Genomic DNA, 23,719 nt, shown 5'->3' on the forward strand with positions numbered 1-23,719 from the left:
CATTTCCAAAATAATTAGAATGAGCACAATTTTAAAAGAAGAGAATCAATGGAGAAGTAAAATATACTTCTTTGGCAAAGCTCAATGTTTCAAATCCAGCTTACCTAAACTGTGAGAAGTCTTAGAAGCTTTCTTCTCTTTCTTTTCCACTGGGGCTTTGACCTTAGCATTTCTCTTTTTATTTTCCTTGGCTTTATTTTTCCTTGTAGTAAAATCATCATCTTCCCCCTCACTTTCACTAAAAGCAGAATTACTTTCACCTGAATCAAAGGAAAACCCTAATTAGGTGTAGAACTAGGAAAATAATTTATAAAATAGCAAAAACATTGTATAAAGACAAACAACGGAAAGTCTATTCAAGTGTAATCAAAGAAAGACCCTCTATGATGCTGAAGGTAGGTGTTGGCACCCTGAGAAAGCCAAAGCAGCGCCAGCCTGCAATGAATCCACACTCAAGCCTTCTCTTAGTCAAGTGGTAAAAAGTTTATTACGATGACAACAGAAGCAGGCAAGGGTTCTTAGGGAAGAGCTAGCTAGTGAGGATGATGCTGGGGCTTATATGGGAAAAGAATGCCAAGGACACTAATGAGGTAATCCAGGGCCCTCATGGGATACATCAGGGGTCCAGGGGTCTTTGAGATCAGGAGACTATAATGTATGAATGGGAAAATATAGAGTCTACAGAGTATCTATTGATACCAGACACGGAGGGAGTTGTCAGAGGCACGGACCTTGGGATCTGGCAGGAGGAGGAGTCCTTGGACCAGCCAGGGACACAAACCCTTGAGTCAGCCACCCCTGTGTCTGTTCTCATAAGAGAATGTGTTCAGCAACAAGAGGAAATTTTCTTACCAGGCAGGGACCTGCTGAGGGGAGGCTTCCAGAGATATGATCTTGGGGCTGGGGCCCAAGTACCCCATCAATTCCAGAGGAAGAATGATAAAACATGAAACCAATCTCCTGACAGAGAGCTAATGGTTTTCAGCTGCAGACTGAAACCTACTTTTTGGACATTACCCATCTGGGAATTTCTTTGGCTTGACTATGCATATTTGTTGCAAAGGTTTTGTTTTTCTTTCTTTTTCAATTGGTGCGGGGAGGAGGTGGGAGAGGGAAAATGGATTTTTAGAAAGGGTAGATTTTTGTCAACTCTTTAAATATTAAAAAAAATTTAAATGAATTAGGTTTTCCACCTCTGGCTTAGGTGAGTTTTCTAATTGTTTTTTATTTTAAATTATGAGCAGTTTTAACAACACATCTATCAATTTTAGTCTCACCTTGGGAAAACAGATTTGTGGGTTTTAGTCACTTGAAAAAATTCAGATGGCAGATGTATTTCCTAGCATCTGAGAGACATTAAATATAAGACATTATACACAAACAAAAGTCAGGAGCACTAATAATTCTGATATCCAAATTCACCTGTTAGATGGAAGAAAATTATAGGAGTGTAACTAACAACTAAACAATCCACTAGCTCAAAACACCAGTTCAAAACACAAGACTCTTTTATTATCACATATACAATACAGAATAGCAGTGAATTTGAATACAGAGAAGTCCCTCTGGAAGTTCAGTTAACTTCCATACTGTGGACATAACAGACAAAATCCTCTATCTGTTTTCTGTTTAGGTAAATCTGAGAATCCTCAAATCCCAACATGAGTAGAATAAAATATTCTTTCTGGACAGTTGGAGATATACTGGTGATCCAAAAAGAACATGGAGTACTTTATGTTTCAATGTTTCTTTCGATTTTTTTTTAAATTGTGAACAGATGAGTAGGCTAAAGGGATGAAAAGAGTTCACTGCTGTAGTATCTTTATAGCAATAATTAAAAATATAATTGTTATTATACCACATAGTAATTAGGCATATGTGGTTAGTAGTTTGCATACACGACTGTAGTTAGTATCACTGGGGCAAAACCAAACTGTGTTTGGGAGAGGCCAAAAGTTTTTGGAAGGGGGCAGGACACTGCTCTAGGCCTTCTCTGAAGACTTAGACTTTCGTTGAGACTCAGTGGGATGAAATCCATGACTGAACTATGAACTATGAATCTGAATGAGTCTACTTTATTCAAAAGAAACAGGATGAGGAAACATCTCTCTACCACTGGGATCAGCAATTATTTTGCAACTTACAGAGCTGCTTGAAATTTCCTAAGAGGTTAAGTGACTTAAGTATGTGTCTGAAGTGAGCCTTGAACACAGATTATAATGACTAAGAGTCCAGTTTTCCATACATTGTGTGTTGGACATTTCAAACTGGATGTCCCAGAGAAATCTTAAATGCAATGTATCTAAAATTCAATGTTACCTCATAACCCCTCCTTTCTTTCAAATTTCCCTTTTTCTGTCATCACTCCACTCTCCCAGGTTCATAACCTTGGCATTATCCCAAACTCCTTATTCCCTTTACTCCACATGGCCAATCAGTTGCCAAATCTTGCCATTTCTTCCTTTCTAGCCTTCCTTTTCACTCACATAGCTGTCACCTTGGTTCAAGTCCTCACTATCTCTGGGCTAGAATATTCTAACAATCTCCTTAAACAGGCCTTCCTGTCCCAAATTTCTCAACATTCTAATGCATTTCCTGAAGAGTTGACCACATGATTCCCCTACTCAATGAACTCTACCAGCTTCCTGTTATATCTAGAAATAAAACATAAACTCTTGTTTAGTTTTTAAGGCCCTACACAACTTGGCCCCACCTGATCTTTCCAGCCTCATTGGGTATTATTCCCCCTTCTACCTGTGATCCAGCCAAACTGGCCTCCTCTCTGTTCCTCATGACAATCCATCTCCCTGTCTTTGTCCTAGCCATCCCCCATGCCTGGGATGCATTCCCTAGCTAAATCAAATCTGTGCCAGGAACTGTATTGAGCACTGACAAAGAAAGGTAAAAAAATAATCCAAGTTCTCAAGCTCAGTCTAAAAGGAATGAGAACATGATTACAACGATGTACAAAACAACAGTTAAAAGACAAAGTCTCAGAGTCCATCTCTTCCTTAAGATGATGTTCTTTTCTTCATTCCTCCCTCTCAAATAAAGGGTAAAATCTTGTTTTACAAAACCGTTAGGTCTTTAACAACACAGAAGCAAATGCATTAAAAAGCAACAAAAAGGAAAAAAAAATGTTTTTTTCTGTGATGCCTTAAAAGTCTGCCTAAAGTTCCACCATGTTTCTCTCTTTTTCATATTTTTAAATAATGTGTGTAAATTATTGATCTTGTCAATGAAACATTTTTATAAATCACTGTAGCATACACCGTAACTCACAGAGTGAGTTTTAAAAAAAAGATAATACTTACTTGTGAAGTCTGGTTCAGAGTCAGTATCATCTTCACCTTCACTATTTTCTCTAAGTAACTTCCTCTGTTGTATCATAGCTTTGGATGCAGCTTTTCTTGGCCTATGACCAGCATGAGAGTCATCTTCCTCAGTAATCTTATTTAAATCTAAAGAGTGACATAAAAATCAATGGAAACAAGTTTGTGATAGATTTATTCTAATCAATTAGGTAAATACTTGTATTTTCAGCAACGCCCAAAACAAACAGATAACTTTTCATTATTTCCTATGAACAAAACAGTTGCCGTTGATGAAAAACCTTGTTGATGAAAAAAAGATCTATCCCAAACTTACTGAAGCAAACACCATCTACACTGCAATTAGAGAGGTGAGGAGAAATATTCATTTTTCCAGATTCAGCAGTATCACATTTTTCAACGTCTAGAAAGAACAAGAAGACACTTTAACAATCACATCATAAAACACAAAGTTTAGGAATACTGGGAGGCTAGTACTAAAATTTTGAAAGATCAAGGAGCCTAAATTTAAAAAAAGAAATTAAACAGCATTTAATTACAGAGAAATCTCGGCTTCTAGAATACTGCTATTTAATAAGGTTTGACTCCAAATTTTACTAATTATTCCCAGAACAATTTTCTCTAAGAAATAGGTCATCTAAGGAAATTCTCCATTCATCCTACTCTCCTCCAAGAGGTAAGTTATTTTTTAACTGCAAGTATAGTAAGTACAATGGCATTCCTAATTGAGTTTCTACTTTGATCACTGACAACTAAAGATTTACTAAATACAAAGCTACCAATTTTAATTACATTTACATAAGAAAACACTTTGAATCAGCACAAAAAGTAAGCTAAATGTTCCAAATGAGTAGAACTTAAACTCCAACAAAAAAATTAAAACTGTGGTTACTCTTTTCAAGTACTGAGGACTACAGTCAACCCAGATCATTAATTGCACCACTTTCTTCAATGCTGTCAGAAAATAATTGAAGATATAATTTAATAAAAGAACCCTGAATTCATAACTCACTTGTGGCTACCAAAGAGGCAGAATGGCATAATGGAAAAAAAAACTGGACTTGAGGTAGAAGAGACTTAGATTCACATCTTGCTTCTTATACTTACTAGATGTTACTTTGGGCCAGTCACTTCACCTGAGTCTCAGTTTTCCTCATCTGCAAAATGGGGATAACAATACCTGTAGAACCTATCTCCTAAGGTTTTTGCGATTCTCATATTAGAAAATATGTAAAATGTTTTGTAAATCTTAAATTGCTACATAAATATCATACATAATAATTATTAAATATGCCACTGAAATAAACTGATTAGTATACTTAAAAACATTATTAAACAAATCTAAACTTGGGAGAGTAAGGTGTGGGGAAAGTAGATGCCCAGGAAAAGAAAAAATAGGAAAAAAGATGGTGCAAATTCACTTAATCTGAGGTGGAAAAATTCTCAGTGTTATACTGGAAAGTAATCTGAAGTATGCTAAGTGGTGTAGTATGTACAGCATTGCACTAGGATTCAGTAAGACCTGAACTGGAATCCTGCCTCAGACACTCCCAGGCAAGCCAAGTATGAAGAGGACCAAAATGTTAGTTTCCTCATCTGTAAAATGGGCATTATGATAGCTCCTAACTCATAGGGCTGTTGTGAGGATCATACTGACACACCAAATGCAAAGTACTTTGTAAACAACAATAGTTATAGTTATTATCATTTTAAACCAAGTGATTAGGATTCTCTTCTAGGAGAAGACAAGCAGAATAAGAAAGAAAGCTTACTTGGTCTCCTAAAATTTTGCAGGACAATCCAGAAGACCACTCTGCAAAATGCTATACCAAAAGCCCTCATAAATTTAAAGTCCAATATGTAGTGTTGTCAAGATGAACACAGTGGTCCCTTGGTGGGGTCCCCAAGAGCTATCCAAAAAAGGAATAAAGAAATAGATCGATCTGAAATATATGTCATACTTTAGAGATCAGTTATTTCAATAATCAGGGCTTGCCACCAAAGCATTCAACCTATCTATGACTTAGCAGAAAAGCCCTAGAGAGTTGCATTAGGCACACAGAGGTTGATTTACCTAGGATCACAGAGCTAGTGTAAAGAAGCAAGAACCCTATTGTCTACACTATGCTGCCTCTCCAATACATATATGCATAAAATAAAGTAATCTTTACCTTGAGATTTCTGCATATCAATAGTTGCTATAGAAGGTTCCTTCACTGATAATGCCAAAGCAACTTCTAAATCTCTCTTATAGAGCTTGTCATCCAAGGCCATCCTAAAATATAGACATGCAAATAACAATAATAACTGTATTTGCCAGTCATTTCAATTAAAAAGCACATTTGTGAGCTTTTCTTGAAATGGTTTTCACAATTATTTTTACAAGCAATTTTTGAAAAAACTAATCTTTTGCTAATTACATTTTGATAGTATATTTCTAAAATGTAACAATCTTGTATTAAATACCCTAATAAGGGTCTGCTATCCAAGATATACATAGCAAACCAACACAAATGACTAAAAGTAATTTCTCCCTTGGTTAGGTGATCAAAGGATACGAAGAGAGTTCTACAAAAAAGTAACAACTATAAGAAAAATCACTCCAAGTCACTAAAAATAAACGAAATGCAAATCAGAAGAACCTTGAGGTTTCCCCTCACTCTTTAGCCTGTTTGGCAGAGATGACAGAAGAGGGACGAACTAGAGGATAAATAAATACAGATACATTAGTACACTGTTAGCTGAGTTGTGAATTGACCCAACTCTGGAAATAATCTGAAATCATGCTAAATGGAAAAAAGTTATTAAAATGTCCATATCTGTGACTCAGACAATCCACAAATGATCACAAGGAGGTCAGTAATTAAAAAGTCCCATCTGCATCAAAATCTTTGTGGTGGCAGAGAACTAGAAACAAAGTAGAAGGTTTTTGAATGGGGAATGACAAATTATGGTATATGAATGTAATAAAATACTGCAAAAATGAGTATGATGAATAAAGAGAAGCATGGAAAGGCATATGAACTGATACAAAATCAGGATCACATATTCATACATCTAGAGATAGAAGAGATTTCAGAGGTCATCTAGCCAAAACCTCTCATTTTACAGCTGAGGAAACTGAGATCAAAGTAAACCTCAAAGAGAAGAGAGTATCCAGATAGACAAAGTGTGATTCCCAGTGTCAAGAAGGAGAGGACTGAGAAAAAGTCAGAGAGCACTGGTAACTCTGGAAAAAAGAATGATGTGGTAGGAAGCCAGATTTCAGAGTTAGGAAGAGAGTAAGAGGAAGGAAGTGGCAGTGCCAAGGATGTGAACCTTTTTTAAGGAGTTCAGCTGAGTAAGGGAGGAACGACATAGGACAATAGTTATAGGGAAAGGCAGGTTTGTTGGTTGCTGTCCTTTGAACTGGAAGGTATGGTGTGTCTGACTATGGCTGATCAGACCAATACTAGTTCAGAAGGTTCTACCACAGGTCAGGCACAAATGGCCCATATGACCATTTGGAGTAGAAATGTTTCCAAATTTGCACATCTCATGTTTATTTTGTGCTACTGCAATTCTGCTTTGCTCATACACCATAGCACCTTCTTTGATGCAGGCACACCATGCTGGGTGGTCCTGCGCCAGTATGTCCCATGTCTCACAACTGATTCTTCTGACCTCTGTGTGAGTGCTTGCCCTGTGTGAGTTCTCCATAAAATAGTCTTTTAAGCAATGTATGTATGGCACTTGAACATGGCCAGCCCATCAGAGTTGCACTCTGCAGGGCAGTTTGAATACTTGGCAGGTCAGCTCAAGAAAGGACCTCAGTGTCCAATACTTTATCTTGCCAGGTGATCTTCAGAATCTTCCCAAGACAATTCAAATGGAAGTGATTCAGTTTCATGGCATGGGGCTGGTAGACTGTTCAGGTTTTATAGACATACAATAATGATGTCAACACAACAGCTCTGTAGACCTTCAGTTTGTTATGCAGCCTAATAACTTTTCTCTCCCATACCTTTCTTCAGAGCCTCCCAAACAGTGAACTAGTTCAACCTTATCATTTACATACATCCCTGGAAAGTATATTGCTAAGATAAGTAAAGTTATCCAGAGCATTCAAGATTTCCCCATTTGCTGGAAACAAATAGTTCTGCATATGGAGAGTGCGGTGCTGGCTGGTGGAAAACCTGTTTTCTTAGTGCTGTCAGGCCAAAATGGGCACAAGTAGCACATAATTGATTCATACTCTGTTGCTTCTCAACCTCAAAGATTCCACTGAGTGCACAATCATCTGCAAACAAAAAGCTGTGGAGCAACTCTCCCTCTACTTTAATCTTGGCTTATAGCCTTTTCAAGCTAAATACTTTACCATCAGTGTGGTAGCTGATCTTAATACCATTTTCGTCACTGAAGGCATCCAACAACATCGCTGAAAACGGTCAAGCACACAGTCCTGCTTCACTCCATGACTTGGAAAATGTGAGAGCATCCTCCATTATTCAGACCCCATGATTTGCCTTTCTCTGATCAATAGTGATTTAGAGCATTTTTTCATATGACTATAGATAGCTTTAATTTCTTCCTCTGAAAATTCCCTGTCCATATCCTTTGACCATTTATCAACTGGGGAATGACTTGTATTCTTGTACATTTGACTGTGTTCTCTATATATTTTAGAAATGAGGGCTTGACTCCCTGCCTTATAAAACTTAGCTGCAACAGAATCAGCACTTGGTACTTTGCCACGTAAAAGGAGCCTAATGGCATTCAAAACCTCTTCTTCAGTTGGAAGTTTGACTGGAGAGATAAATGGTCAATGGCTTCAGCATTGGTTAATGACAGTCTGTTGAGAATGCTATGGAAGTGTTTAACTCATCTCTCCAGGATCACATCCTTATCACTCATCAATGTGGGTCCATCAGCAGAGTAGGTGAGTTGCACCACAGGTCTTTGGCCTATAAATAACTTTCAGGAAGCACTTTGTATTGTTACTATCAGCACAAAATTGAATTTCATCTGCCTTCTTACTGAGCCAAGAATTCTGCATATCTCTAAGCTTCACTTGCACTTTACTTTTGATGGAGTTAAACACTGCTTTCTCAAGAGATAGACAAACTATTCTGCTGGTAAATCCTGTGGTTTATTTTTTTCATTTAGCAGCTTCTGAATTTCCCCATCATTTTCATCTAATCAATCTTGATGTTTGCAAGTGTTCTGGCCCAGATGAATAAATGTGGTGCTATACACTGAAAACTGCCCAATCCTTTTTTGCTCCACTGTTGCCAACTGTGTGTTGCCTTAGCCTTTCCATCCAAGTTAGTCACAAACCATCCACACTAAGAGAAATGCTCCAAACTTTTGCTGAATGCAAATGTTTAAAAAGAACAAGTCTATGGTCAGTCCCGCACTTTGTGCCACATATCATCTTCATCACTCACATCCTGTCTCTTTTCCTTACAATGATATAGTCTATTAAATGCCAATACTTACTTTGAGGGTGCATCCATGAAGTTTTATTGCATTTAGGTAAACAGAAGATAATGTTGGTAATTAGGTCATGAGACACACAAGTCTTCAGTGACTGTTGCTGACCATTTCTACTTCCATTCCTCTCAAGGAATTCTGGCCTTGTCTGATAGTCTGTGTCTCCACTGGCATTAAAGTCACCCAGAATAATAAGCTTGTCCTCTTTCAGCACACTGATGATGAAGGTCTCCACATCTTCATAAAATTTTTTTTTACCTCATCAGAGTTTGTCATAGTGGAAACCTAGGCACTGACTATGGTGGAATGATGTTTTCTTGCAAGTGGCAATTACACTGTCATGAATCTGATTCGTTATTTTGGGAGGGATACAGGCTTGTTGATGAGATGAGATTTCGCTGCAAAATCTACACCAGCTTCATGGTATTCCCAATCACTGCAGCCACTCTTGTTGTTGTGCTTGTCCTTCGTTCTCGAAGAGGACCATGACATCAAGATGATGACATGACTTGCAGTTGACTTTGATTTGAGTGAGGGAAGGCTGTGCAAGGAGGGAGGGCTAACCTCACTTTCTTCTCCTGAGCCATCTGGGTCCAGTGGCCTGATATTCATCAGGACTACTGGAGATGGTCCAGGATGCAGTGGCCTGATATTCATCAGGACTACTGGAGATGGTCCAGGATGCAATGTGAGACCCTGACCCTTTCAGGCTAAGGTCTTATCACATTTTAACTCTGAGTAAGATACACCCATTCAATGAACAGACTTCTTTAAGTAGTTACTCAAAGGATAGTCTCCTTAATCAAAACAAAAAAAAAATCAAACTTGGAGAGGAAGACCCTTAGGGTTTCTGGGTAAAAGAGAAACAATTACTATTTAGTAATTTCATTCACTCTGTGCTAGGTGGGTGGAGACTTGTTCAGTCTATGAGCTCCAGAGTGAATTGGGTTTAAGGCTTGATCTTCGAGCAAGAAATGTAGCCAATAAACCTCAAGGAAAAAAGGCAGCTTTTAGCCATGTCCTCTAGGTAGAACACCAGAGAACAGGAACGGAGAGGAGAGGAGAGGGGAGGGGAGGAGCTGCTACTCACTCACAGGTTGTGTTTGCCTTCATTCTCAAAGAAGACCATGACATCAAGATGATGATATGACTTGCAGTTGACTTTGATTTGAATGAGGGAGGGCTATGCAAGGTCATTAACCTCACTTTCTTTTCTTGAGTCATCATGATGGTGGGAATGATTTATTAGAAGAAAATGAGAGGGGATGGGCTTGAGGGCTGAGCCTTAACAAGCTACCTCAACCTCAAAGACTAAACTGAAGGAAGCAATAGTGGGGGATGATATAGAAAGGATACAAGGAGAGAAAAGGAGAAGGAGGAGACAAAAGGGAAAGGATATATCAGAAAATAAGTGTAAAATCAAAAGGTATCAATAATTTTTTCAATGACAGTAGACTAATGAGACAGAAGGGAAACCAGGCAACACAAAGAATAAACTGTACATACGTAAATGTAAAATCATCTTTATTCCTGTCTCACCCATTTATTTTTGGCCCTGAGCTATGATTTCATTGATGTAAGAGGTTATACGAATAATTTCTTCTATCAATGCAGATGGAAACCTTCTCTGCAAGTCTTAAGAGATTTGCCCAGGGCATTGAGAAGTTCAGCAATTTGCACAGGATCCCAGAGCATGTGCCAGAGGCAAGATCAGTCATGCGCACAGTCTTCCTGTCTCTGAAGTCAGCTCTAACCTGTGCTGCCTCTCATTTGACCTTATAAATATGAACTCTTAGTTTTAAGTTTTCTCATTTTTAAAAACAGAAATAAAGCCTAAAACACAATCTTAGTCCCTAAAATGTTATATAATTACCAGTGAAACAGTTTCTTAAGACTTTAGTTTCCCATTGGAATTGTAAAATAGAAAAATTGCAACACAGTTAAAAGCGAGAGGTTACGTATCTTGCCCAAGGTCACACAACCAGTAGGTATGAGAGCTAAACTTGAACCAGTCTTCCTTCTCCAAAGCTGGCTCTTTCTATCATGCTGCCTTGTAGTTTAATATAATCAAAACTATCTTTATCTTTTATGATGACTGGTATCCCTTGTTTGATTAAGAAATCTCTCCCAGTCACTGCTGTCACTTCCCATTTCATTTTGATTTTTTAAGAGGTCTTCAGAAACTGTGGCTGCAGCCCGAGGAGCAGCTGAGAAGCTGCATCTCCCCAGGGACAGTTTCCTAGGATGAGGACTGAGGGCACTGGGCTGGAAGCAATGTTTACATAGGGTTCTTGGGTTCAGGGTCATGGACTGTTTCCATCAAGGGCTGAGAGAGGCTGGTGATCAAGGTGTTGGTCATGACTGACTTGCTGCCTCCTGGTTCTCTCTCAGGATGCCCTCCTGCTTCAGCTGGGTTGGCTTTCTTGCCCTGCAAATGGCAGTTGGTTGGCAACTGGTGGGGCCACAAGTTCTGGTTTCCATGGATAACAGCTATGAGTGACAAACTGGAAGCAGGACCAGTGGTCTGTGGGTACTACCACTTCCAGGGCTTTGGTGCTCATCTACCTATTGATGGCAATTGGTCAACAGTTGTTGCTTGTGGTGATAAGGAAGGTGGGTCCCCTCTCCACAATGATTTCTGCCCTGCATTATAGCTGTAGGTAGTCTAAATCAAAGAACACAAACTGCTGTGATAATGACTCCCTATTTTATAAGAAGTACCTGGAAAACTCAAAAAAGTTTGGCAGAAATTAAGTTTAGACAAAAAAAATTTAACTGATACTATCACAATAAGACCCAAACAGATATATAAATAGATGGATAGATAGATATAGATACATAAAAGGTCACAGTATTAAAAAAAAAAAAAAGACATAAATGGAAAAAGGTATCTACAGTTATGGGAGAGAATTCTCAGTCAACGGGATAGAGGTGATCATAAAAGATTTTTTAAAAAGACAATTTTGAATAAATAAAACTAAAAAGCAGCATGGTGTAGTGGAGTGCTGACCTTGGGAGTCAGGAAGACTTTGGTTCAAGGCCTGACTCTGATTCCTACTGTTGACCTATTAGTGTTCCAGGCAACCCTGTTAGCCTATAAATTCAGAGTAGGTTCTAATCTGTACTTCTAGATGAAGTTTTTTCATAATGGTTTCCCTATACAAATAAAATCGTAGGTCTGGTAGAAGCAAAAAACAGAGGAAGGTGAATCTCAATCAGCCTCTCTCTACTTCTAGTGGTGCTTCTGGCAATGGAGGCCACTCATAATAGCAGTCTACATTTGTCCCTGGGAGTTTCCAGCAACTAAAGACAAATGTGAAGATGCTTTTCATCTTTAAGAACAGTGCCCTGAAGATAACTGCAGTAAATTGCTGCTGGATTTTCATGATATATTTGAATTTTGGAATGATGTTGTGCTCCAGGCCCACAAGCTGATAGGCATAAGACTGCCAACTTCCCATCTCAGGGATATTATTCCAAACTAATCCCACATGATTATCTCCAAATGTTGCAGGATAAGATGGAGAAGTATAGGATAGTACAATGAGACAGATTCACAACTGGTTTAATGACTGGACTCAAAGAGGAGTCATTAACAAGAGGGTGGCAAATGGAAGGGAAGCCAATAGTAAGAGTGCCTTATGGAAGCTGATCTTGGCCTTGTTCAACATTTTTATCAATGACTAGGAAAATGGCATAGGGGCACACTTTTCAAATTTGCATCTGACATGAAGCTAGGAAGTACAGCTAACATGAAGGATAATAGTGGAACCAAATAGGTTTCAGTTGGCTGCTGTTGTTGAATTGTTGAAAACCAAGTGTAGAATTTTACATTTTTTTCTTTTAAGTTTCAAGAATACAGGACAGAGGAGACATGACTAGAGAAGAGTACCTGTGAAAAGGATATGGAGATCTGACTGGATGGCAAACTCTGCAAGCCACACAGCAGACCTGAGAGCTGACTCTCTTCTTTATTGAGAAACAGTGTCCAGGAAGTACAGCTTTACTAGAGCTTGACTTGGTCATTCACATCTGGAGCACCATATGAAATCCTGGGCACATTTTAGTATACAAGAACACTTCCAGAACACTCCAGAACAGAACGAATGCTATATGAGGGATGGCTGAAAAAGTGAGGAGGTTAGCCAGGAAACTAAAAAGAAGACTTATCAGACACTACTTTAAAATATTTGAAAGCTTATTTACAGAAGAGCAAACTTGTTTTGCTTGACCCCAGAGGATGGAATTAGGAGTTGTTGATGGGCAGGAGTTACAAAGAGACATATTTAGGCTTAATATAAGGAAACAACCTGATATATTCATTACCAATTAGCTGCCCTGGAATGGGGAAAGGGCTTGAGGTAGAAAGTGGGGCAGTTAGTAGGCTTGCCCTCAATGGGCAGCTTCAAGCAAAGACTAAATAACTAATTACTGGGATGCTAAAGAACAGACTGTTCAGAGGGTCTTTGACATCTGAAGAAAGGAAATAGAGCAATCAGTGAGCTAAGGAAGCTAAAGAAATGTCATGGGATTTTTGATAGGAAAACTTACTAGAATCATAGATTTAGAACTGGAGGGGACCTCAGAAGCCATCAAGTCCAGCCCTGTCATTCAACAGATGAGGAAATTGAGGCTAGACAGTTTAAATGAGTTGCCCAAGGTCATATAGCTAATAAGTGTGAGGCAGGATTTGAAAGAAAGTTTTCCTGACTCCATGCCCAGCACTCTATCCACTGTACCACTGAGCCTCAGATAACTGCATGCCAGTTATCCTATTTCATTTTAAAAACTATTTCATCCATGACTCATCTCTTACCTTTTATTAGGTGTTTTCACCTGGAGTGGAGATTCTTCTTTATGGCTATTTTTTGGTTTTGGTTTATCTTGTTTTTCTCGTTTTGATTCCTTTGGTATTTTTGATTTTTTACTTGAAGTTTTAGTCCAAGGAGCAAAATCATCATCATCTTAAGATATGTAGTGTTTTTTTAGAGGGAAGGAAAGAAAAAAACTCATGAAGTCTTTTTAGGTGGTATTTTAGCACTTCAAATCTTTGAAGCCTATTTTCTCAGAGTTTTTATTCAAGCAATTTCATTGTGTCATAACTGGCCCAGTTCATAGCAACTTTTTCATGACTAATACCTATATAATTTCAACCTGTCATTAACCAAGTTCCTGGAATTCTGCAGTCAATTATACTGGTATACAAAAGTCCAAGGAAAAAAATAACGCATTTAAATAAACTTCTAAAGATCCACTGGGAACATTTATGAAGTTCTGCATCAAACAAGGATCCATCATATTGAAAGTCAACCATCAACCAGCAAAGAATGTTTATTTCAACTTCCTAACTGAAAGAGCAGATTCTCAGGGTCTATTCATATGGCTAGGGAATAATTTGTGTGAAAAATATGTGGGAGTTTCTAACACATAAAGGAACAGCAGGCACAATAAGATTATAGAGAAAAAAAACAGAGGTACTCTTAGCTACACATAAGGTTTAATGAAGTTCAGGTTCTCAGTGTTGAAAGGCTACCTGAATGAGAATTCCCTTTACCACATACCAAGACATTATCATCCAGCCTTTGCTTGAGGACTTCTAGTGAGGGGAAACTTACTATTTTCAAAGCCAGCCCATCTCACTTTTGGATAGCTGTTAAGAACCTCATAGGCTCAAAAACTCATAGGAAAAATATCAGAAATCATCAAGTATAATGCTCTGAGGCTACATAGCATGCCCAGGGTCTAAAAATATGTGGCTGGGTTGTAATATGAATCCTAATGCTCAGACTTCAAGTTGGCACTCTTGCTCCCACATCATGGGGCCTCCATCCTCTGGGGCCAAGCAGAATACAACTAAGCCCTCTTCCACAGGTCAAATCTCTTCAGAGATTTGATGGCAGGGATCCTGCAGCTTCTTGTGGCTTAGTTATGAGGACATCACTTGAGACAATTCACTCTCATGAGACACAGAGTAGTGTAATGCATAGTGCTGATCTTGTCATCAGAAAGGTCTTGGTTCAAATATCACCTCTTACTCTTACTGGCTATGTAACTGGGGCAAGTCACTTAACTTTCCTGGGTCTCAGTTTCCTCATCTGTAAAATGGAAATATTATCAATAGTATCTATCTCACAGGGTTGTTGCTCAGGCTCACTCACAAGATAACACAGGTAAAGCACTTTGAAAACTTTATGGAGTTAGGTAAATAAAGGGTTATTATCACTATGGTTGCCTTATCCTCCTCCGGGCACTTTCCAGCTTTTCTTTCTTAATTATCACCTAATAAGTTGTGCATGTTCAGAATTAAACACAAGAAATCAGATATGATCTGACTAGGCCACCTAGGGTAAAAGACAAATGTATTACGCCCTTCCCAGTATGCACAACATGTACCATATGGCCCTCGTAGTGCCTACGAAGGCTGCATTTGCCTTTCTGGCTGTTATGTTACATTGCTGAGTCACACAAATCTCAGATTCAGTCTCCTTACTTGACTTCTCTCAAACTCCAGGTGAACATGGCCAGGTGTGGTTACTAGATTTCTCAATCTGTAGATTCCTATGGTTCTTCAAATTGAACATATCTAAAACCAATCTCAACTTTAACCAAAAACTTGCTTCTCATCACATTTTATTTTAGCAAATAGGACCACCATTTATCTGTGACCCTTCCTTTTTCATTTCCCCCACATCTAATTACTTGTCAAGTTGTATCTGTTCTGTTTCCAGATCTTTTGCATTCTTTTCCCAGACACCAGAATCCTATTCAGAACCTCAATATCTCTTGTCTCAGCACAGAAATAGCTTCCTAATTCATCTCCCCATCCTGACCAGGCCCCTCTTTTTCCAATCTATTCTACCAGTCCTCAAGTCTGGGATAACTGCTTTCTTCTGAACAACTACTATAAAACACTTGTAACGTTAGCACTTAATTACATAATGCTGTATATTTTTTCACGTGTATAGTGTGTGTTGGTCCTATATCTTAAAACAGATTAAAAAGCTCTTTGAGGCCCTGGTACCTTATTCTTTTCTGATCCATTCCACTGTACTCAGTACACTGCAAGCCCTTAACATATCCTTACTAATTTAGTTTAGAAGCTGGACTATCCACATATTTACTCAAGCCAAGTTATTGGCTTTGAATCTGGGTGAAGGAGAAAATTATCACTCAGAATTATAAAACACTTCATATCTTTAGAGTAAAATGCTTTGGCTTGGGCAAAGTACCTTATCCCAAACTGAACCAAAAAAGGCACTTACAATGTGGCTTTGTCCATGTTACAACTTAACTAATTTGACAAATGCATAACTGCTATCTAATAATTATATTAGCTGAAGACTGTAGAATGGTATAGCAGAAAGAGAACTGATATTAAAAGTCAAAAAATTTGGACTCATGTACCAGTCCTGCCACTTAATTAGACTATAGGAAAATCCCTAATCTGTTTAAAAAAAAGTATAATAATACTTCTATCATGTAGTTCCCAAGAATGTTGTGATGATATGTTTTGTAAACTTTCATGCTAGGTTTATCTAATGAGAGCGCAAGGGAGTACATATATGGAACATGTACATTCTGCAAATACTGAGGAAAAATGAAGTAACTTGCAATAAACATAAAAATGTGAAGTTGTACTTACCATCACAGTCTAAATCCAAAGACTGGGAATAATTGACTGGTTTCTTATTCCTATTATAGACACAAATATTTTTCAGTTATATAAATTTCAACTTTACTTCTCCAGAGAACAATTTAAATACATTTCCTTTTCAAATGAAATGTTATTAAGTCATATAGTCAATAAGCATTTATTAGGCACTTAACTATGTTTCAAGTACTGTATAAATCCTTTGAAAAATTCCTAATTTCAAATAAAAAAGTATTTTTTAATCTAGTCACTAGTTATGGAAATTATTAATTTCTTAATTACATAAAAACCAAACTCCCAAGGGCTGATTGCCTGCCAGTAATTAAAAACTTTATAGTGAAAGGCAATTTTCCTTTCTGTAGTTCAAACTGATTTTTAACTTAAGTAGATCCACCCCTGCTGTCATTTCCAAGGAATCTATGTTAATCTAATGTTACAATCTAAAAATAAATCTATACTATCGTTTTATTTCAAATCTTGTGCATTGCACTGTTAACTTTGTTAAGAAAATCCAACATATGGGTTCAAACTTTAAAAGATAAATTAAAATGTATTTATTCACACTACAAAATAACTCTGCTTTTTATAAAGATTTTTTTAAAGTGTTCCTTTAATAGGGAGTTGCTCTTATGATTTAGAATGCATGTAAGTGTCTTCTACTTCTTTTAACCCAAGATGTTAGTCAGAAACCTGAAAATAATTGGAAAGGGGGCCTGGCCTCCCAAGTTAAGATCCCAACATGATCAGAGACAGCCTGTAAAGCCCATAACCTTGGGCTATGAGGTCTCTAGCACCTTGACCTGAGAGAGATGATAGGACCCTGAACTGAGCAGGGACAACCAACTCACTCAAAAGCACACCAAGAGCTCTGGCACAAATTTCCAATTCAGGAACTAAAGCTGGAGAGATGAGGAAACCAAAGAAGACATCAACCAGTAATAAAAACTGATATAAATTTTAAGATTCTCCTAAAGAAAAAAATGCCTCTGTAACAACTGAAGAGACTGAGGGGGGGAAATGGATGTTCTACAAGGATCACCTACAAGAAATGAAACAAGATACCTAAATTAATTTACTTATTCAGTGCTACACCAATCAAACTATCAGATAATTATTTTCTAGAGCTGGAAAAAATAATATCAAAATTCATCTGGAAGAACAAAAGGTCCAGAATATCAAGGGGACTAATGAAAAGAAATCCTAGGGAAGGTGGCCTAGCGCTAGCAGATCTCAAATTGTATTATAAGGCAGCAATTATCAAAATCATTTGGTACTGGCTAAGAAACAGAAGGGCAGACCAGTAGAATAGGCTAGGTATTCAAGACACAGCAGGAAATGAATATAGCAATCTATTGTTTGATAAACCCAAGGACCCCAGCTTCTGGGATAAGAACTCACTGTTCAACAAAAATTGCTGGGAAAACTGGATAACAGTGTGGCAGAAACTAGGCACAGACTAATGCCTGACACCGTACACAAGAATAAAGTCCAAATGTATACATGATCTAGGTATAAATATTAATACTATGGATAAGTTGGTGGAACAAGGAATAGTGTATTTACCAGATTTATGGAGAAGGGAAGAATTTTTGACTAAAGAAGAGATAGAAAGCCTTATGAAGTGCAAGATGGATAATTTTGATTACATTAAACTGAAAAGTTTTTGCACAACCAAACCCAATGCAACCAAGATTCAGAGGGATGCAGAGAACTGGGAAAGAATTTTTGCAGCTAGTGTCTGTGATAAAAGCCTCAGTTCTGAAATATATAGAGAACTGAGTCAAATGTACAAGCATACAAGTCATTCACCAATTGATAAATGGTCAAAGGATATGAACAAGCAGTTTTCAGAGGAAGAAATTAAGGTATCTATGGTCACATGAAAAAATGCTCTAAATCACTAATGATTAGAGAGAAGCAAATCATAACAACTCTGAGTTACCACATCACACCTATCAGTTTGGCTAATGTGACAGAATAGGAAAATGATAATTGTTGGAGAGGATGTGGGAGAGTTGGAACACTAATTCATTGTTGGTGGAGCTGCGAGCTAATCCAACCATTCTGGAGAGCAATTTGGAACTATGCCCAAAGGGCTACAAAAATATGCATACCCTTGGATGCAGCAATATTGCTTCTAGGACTATATCCCAAAGAGATCATAAAAATGGAAAGGGCCCAATATGTACAAAAATATTTATAGCAGCACTCTTTGTGGTGGCCAAAAACTGGAAATCAAGGAGATGCCCATCAATTGGGGAATGGTTGAATAAATTATGGTATATGAATGTAATGGAATACTATACCACTATAAGAAATGATGAACAGGAAAGACTTCAGAGAAGCCTGGAAAGACTTATATGATTTGATGCTGAGTGAAAGGAGCAGAACCAAGAGAACTTTGTACACAGCAACGACCACAGTGTGCGAGAGTTTTTTCTGGTAGACTTGGAACTTCAGTGCAATGCAAGGACTTAAAAAAATTCCCAATGGTCTTTTAAGGCAAAATGCCTTCCACATCCAAAGAAAGAACTATGGAATTATCACAGAGTGTAGCAGATCATTTTCTTTTGTATTACGTTTTGATTTGTTATATCATTTCTCCCATTCATTTTAATTCTTCTACACAGCATGACTATAGTGAAATGCATTTAATAGGAATGTATGTGTAGAACCTATATAAAATTGTATGCTATCTCAGGGAAGGTTGGGGAAGAGAGGGGGAAAATATCTAAGTTATATGATAGTGATTGTAGAACAATGAAAATAAATAAAATAAAAAATTTAAAAAAAGAAACAAGACCTAAAAAATGAAAAAAAATCTCTGAAGGAAAGAGATAGAAGGAGAATGTATAGTTTAGAAGACAAAGGGGTCATTCTTACCCAAGTAACAAAATTCCTCAAAACCAGAATAGCCCAAATGGAAATCAGTAAATCCATGAGACATCAAAAAATAGTAGAACAAAATGAAGGTTAAAAGAAATTGGAATTATCTGATATTAAAAAAAAAAACTGTCCTAAAAAACAGATCAGGGAGAAAAATTTAAAAACCATTAGACTCTCTAAAAACCATTATTTAAAATGTGTGTGTGTGTGTTTGTACATAATCAGAAGGCAAAGATAGTAGGTATCCACAGATCACCTCCAGAAAAGTCCTAGAAATGCCAGAGCCAAAAAAACCCATAATTCAAGCAGCCAAAACACAGCAGAGTATAATTATGTGTTTTTAAAAAAGGGAGGGAATGTAAGGGGTATTGAAATATCTTTAAACATGTAAGTACACAGAAGGAAGTTCAGAAGGAAGCACAGAGAAGTTCTGAAAGCAACAGGTAGGATGTATACTTTTCTCTTTTGCATTTTGCTATGTATATGAAAATGTTTTTTGAGTATATGTAAGGTCAGATTTCCTTTTTTAAAAGGAATTTTTTTAAACCAACTATGTAGGAGTTCATTTCTCTGCCACTGACTCCAATTACAATGGAAAATCATAATTGCTTAAATATACCTAAAGGTCACCTCTCCAAAAAGTAAAAATATAAATCACAAAATCATGAATTATATTTTCATTTATATTTCTATGCATAATACCAATAACTTCTTTCTTTAAAGATCATTACAGACCTTGAGCAAATGAAAGTACATTTGAATATTTGTAAATACAAATTAATTCAAAATTATTCTTGCACTAGGACCCAGGTTCAGCCAAAATGTTCATATACTAACTGTCAGGCCTAGAGGCCTAAGGGCTACCCGAGTCTTTCCTTACCTGTCGCAGGCCTTCGGCTGGCCAAACCGGATAAACATATGAGAGAAGAGACTTTCCAGAGTCGAACAAGGGTTAGGCTTTATTCAGGGTCTTGGTTACATGTGCAGGGTGAATTCTTCCTCAGGAGAGAGAAATCCTCTTCCCAAGGAGGCAAAGATCTTACAGTAAGAGAATGGAAGTGGAAGTGGGAGAGGGGAGAGGGAAGAGGGGAAAGGGAAGAGGGGAGAGGGAAGAGGGGCCTTCTGTCCTCTAAGGGCCCCTCAGCGCTAAGAGCACCTTCAGGCTTTCCTGACCCTACTTAAGCTCTCCCGCTGCATAGTTTGCACCTGAATACTGTGCCTGTTCTCAGCCCTTAGACAACAATAGGTGTGCTCAAACCATGGATTAATCTCAAGGGCAGGGATGCTCTCCCCAGCAAGTTTCCCACGGGGAAGAGGCGGAAATGCACGAGATACCCCGGGTCTCACACCTCAATTCCCAGCTGTTCCCTGGTGGGCCTCATGAGAACTCTAAGGTTTAGAAGTCCTCACCTTTACCTGCCAAATGCTTGCCTATGATGAGCTGAGAATGGGCCCAGTATGCCTGGCTCCATGTCCTTCACTTAGTTCACTCTATGAATTCATACCTTACCAAAAGATAATAATGGCCACTTCAACTCTCATTTTATAGGTAATCTGACATACCTATAATCAAGGGTAGATTATTTTACATACTTGCTGTTGTTAGGATATTTATAGGTTTCTGGTGTGTGTTCTTAAACCTAAGCTAAACATTTTACCTCTCCCATTAGGCAGCCAACTATTTGGGCCAACGCAGATCAGTAATATACAATGCATGTTTAAAAAAAAAAAAAAAGGCTGAGACTTTTCTGCCCTTTTTCCTCTAAGGAACTAGAAAAGATTGCTTAAGAGTACCATTTTGCCACCTACAAAGAGCTTCTTCTTGGTATTCTCTGACTGTTACCCTGGGTTAAAAAGAAGTACAACAAGAAAAGTGAGTTCCCCAAACACCTAGCACGATGTATTGAATACATTAGAATACATATAATCGAATATATAAGAAGGGTCTAATTTCATATTCAATAAACTTTGAACTACTAATATAATAGAAGGATGCAGTAGAATATACTAGAAAAATACTAATGTATTAGGAGACTATATTAGAAGGTGTTATTTCTTCCCTGTAGGGAAGTCCTGGTACACAACTTCCTCCAACAATGCTGATTATTAGTTTTTAACAGTGTTATATAGATTAGCCTGGAGCACACGAAAAGATTAGTGAATTTGAGAATTCTAATGCCAAAGTACTAGCGTGGGGCAGACAGAGGCAGTGTTTGAAACCAAGTTTTCATGACTCCAAGGTTCCCATGTAAGCAGTAGGTACTTAAGAAATGTTTGTTTTTTATTTTGTGTACCTGTGAGTTAGAAGAGAAAAAAAAATGGAGGTGAGACAAAGTATAAGCAAGGAACAAGAGAAGACTGAGTAAGTCAGTCAGTCAACAAGCTATTATTACTAGTCAGGCCCTCAACTAGGTACTAGAGATAAAAAGGGAAACTTATCTGTAAGGGGTTCACCTTCGACTAGAAGAGGCAGCTTGAAAATAACTAGAACACATTATAAATGGAAAGTGATCTCTTAGGAACAGCACTAGGAGCTAGGGAGAGAAGGGAGAGGGAGAGAGAGTGAGAATGGGGAAAGATCTCTGTAGGAAGGTAGGCTCTGAGTTCAATCTTGAAGGAAACAAAGGAAGGAAGGAGGGCATTCTAGGCCTGGAAGACCACCACTGTGAATGCATGAAGGTGAGCGAAAGGAGTGTGATGTGGGGAGCCAGTAAATGAGTTAGTATAGTTGGACTTAAACTACATAAAAAGAAGGGTAAGAAGACTGGAAGGCAGAAGTTTAAAGAGCTTTAAAAGAGAAATGTAAGAGTTTGAATGTGATCTTGGAGATAAGAGAGAGCTACCGGAACTCACTGGGTAAGTGAGAAGACACCGTCAGATCTGGACTTTAGCAAAGTCACTTTGGCAGCTGTGTGAGGATGAAGTGGAGAGACACTCAAAGCAGGGCATGAAGAGTCCTCCAGGCAAAGCAACAGGTCTGGGAGTCGGAGACCTGAGTTACAGCCTCATCATGAACACTTTTTCACTGTGTGACTAGGCAAAACACTTCACTGCTCTGGGTCTACTTCCTCCTCTGTAAAAAAATAAGGAGTGTTTTGGAAGAAATTATCTAAAAAACTTCAATTGCTTTGGGAATAATTTTTCACTCTGGGTGGGGCTATGATTTAGTCTGGCCATTCTGGAAAATAATCCAGAATATGTTCCAAAATTTGCTAAGCTGTGCATTCCTGTGACCTAGGGATACCACTACGAGGCTTATACCCCAAAAGATCAAAAAAAAAAGAGAAAAAAGACCCATATGGTCAAAAATTTTTGTAGCAGCTCTTTTTGTAGTGACAAAGAACTGGAAATTAAGGGGGTTGGGGGGAAGGATGCCTACCAATTGAGGAATGGCTGAACAAAGTACAATACACACACCCAAACATCTAGCACAATGTATTGAATATATTAGAATACACGTAATTGAATATGTTAGAAGGGTCTAATTTATTCAACTACATATTCAACAAACTTTGAACTACTAATATAACAGAAGGATGCAGCAGAATATACTGGAAAAATACAAATGCATTAGAAGACTATATTAGGTGTTATTTCTTCCCTGTAGGGAACTCCTGGTACACAACTTCCTCCAACAATGCTGATTATTAGTTTTTAACAGTGTTATACAGATTAGTCTGGAGCACACTAAAAGATTATGAGAATTCTAACGTCAAACTACTAGCATGTTCCAGACACAAGTAGTGTTTGAATCATTCAGTGGAACATTCAATGGAACACTATTGTGCTCTAAAAAATAATCAAAGGGGAAGCTTTAGAGAAATCTGGGAAGATTTGTATAAACTGATGCAGAGCCAAGACCAAGTTGTACAATAAGAACACCACTGTAGGGACAAACACCTTTGAAAGACTCAAGAACTCTTAACTGATTCAATTACTGGCAAACTGATAATGAAGCAGGTTACCCACCTTCTGACAGAGAAGTGACAGATTTAAGATGCAGGATGTGCTGTGTTGTGTATGTATATATGCACACCTGTGTAACACATCTGCATATACAATATGCTGTATATTATGTGTGTGTGTGTGCATATATGTGCGCGCGCGTTACGTACATGTATATGCATGTACATTTAGGCGGGGCCAAGGCAGAAATGTTTTACCGAACTATACATATTTGGTTTCCGGTTTTTTTGCAATGGCTTGTGGGTAACGGAAAATGTTGTCAATGAAAAAACTTTTAAAGAAACAAATGATTGTGACAAATATCCTTACAGGCTAGCCTCTGTGAAGCGCGTGGCCGGTCTTCACACGCTGTACATTACTGCTATTACTACCATTATCTTGGGGGCCTTTCCGCCCTCCATCTCCAGCCCCC

The 23,719-nt window shown here is 38.0% G+C and overlaps 1 protein-coding gene across 4 annotated transcripts in view; it reads right to left on the minus strand.

Moving 5' to 3' along the window:
• Window positions 1-23,719, minus strand: part of RAD51AP1 (RAD51 associated protein 1) — a 28,756-nt gene that overhangs the window by 4,738 nt on the left and 299 nt on the right. For 2 of the 4 annotated variants that reach the window (XM_072653987.1, XM_072653986.1), the window contains exons 2-7: window positions 16,447-16,496; window positions 13,621-13,768; window positions 5,504-5,607; window positions 3,649-3,735; window positions 3,315-3,461; window positions 105-260 (exon numbers count right to left, since the gene is read on the minus strand). In XM_072653987.1, the coding sequence (XP_072510088.1) occupies window positions 105-260; window positions 3,315-3,461; window positions 3,649-3,735; window positions 5,504-5,607; window positions 13,621-13,768; window positions 16,447-16,496 (692 nt within the window). Of the gene's footprint in view, window positions 1-104; window positions 261-3,314; window positions 3,462-3,648; window positions 3,736-5,503; window positions 5,608-13,620; window positions 13,769-16,446; window positions 16,497-20,221; window positions 23,715-23,719 lie in introns of those variants that run through there. The other 2 variants (XM_072653983.1, XM_072653984.1) reach the window with 2 other exon arrangements.

This window comes from Notamacropus eugenii, chromosome 3 (assembly GCF_028372415.1).
Source record: "Notamacropus eugenii isolate mMacEug1 chromosome 3, mMacEug1.pri_v2, whole genome shotgun sequence".
Classification (NCBI taxonomy): Eukaryota; Metazoa; Chordata; class Mammalia; order Diprotodontia; family Macropodidae; genus Notamacropus; species Notamacropus eugenii.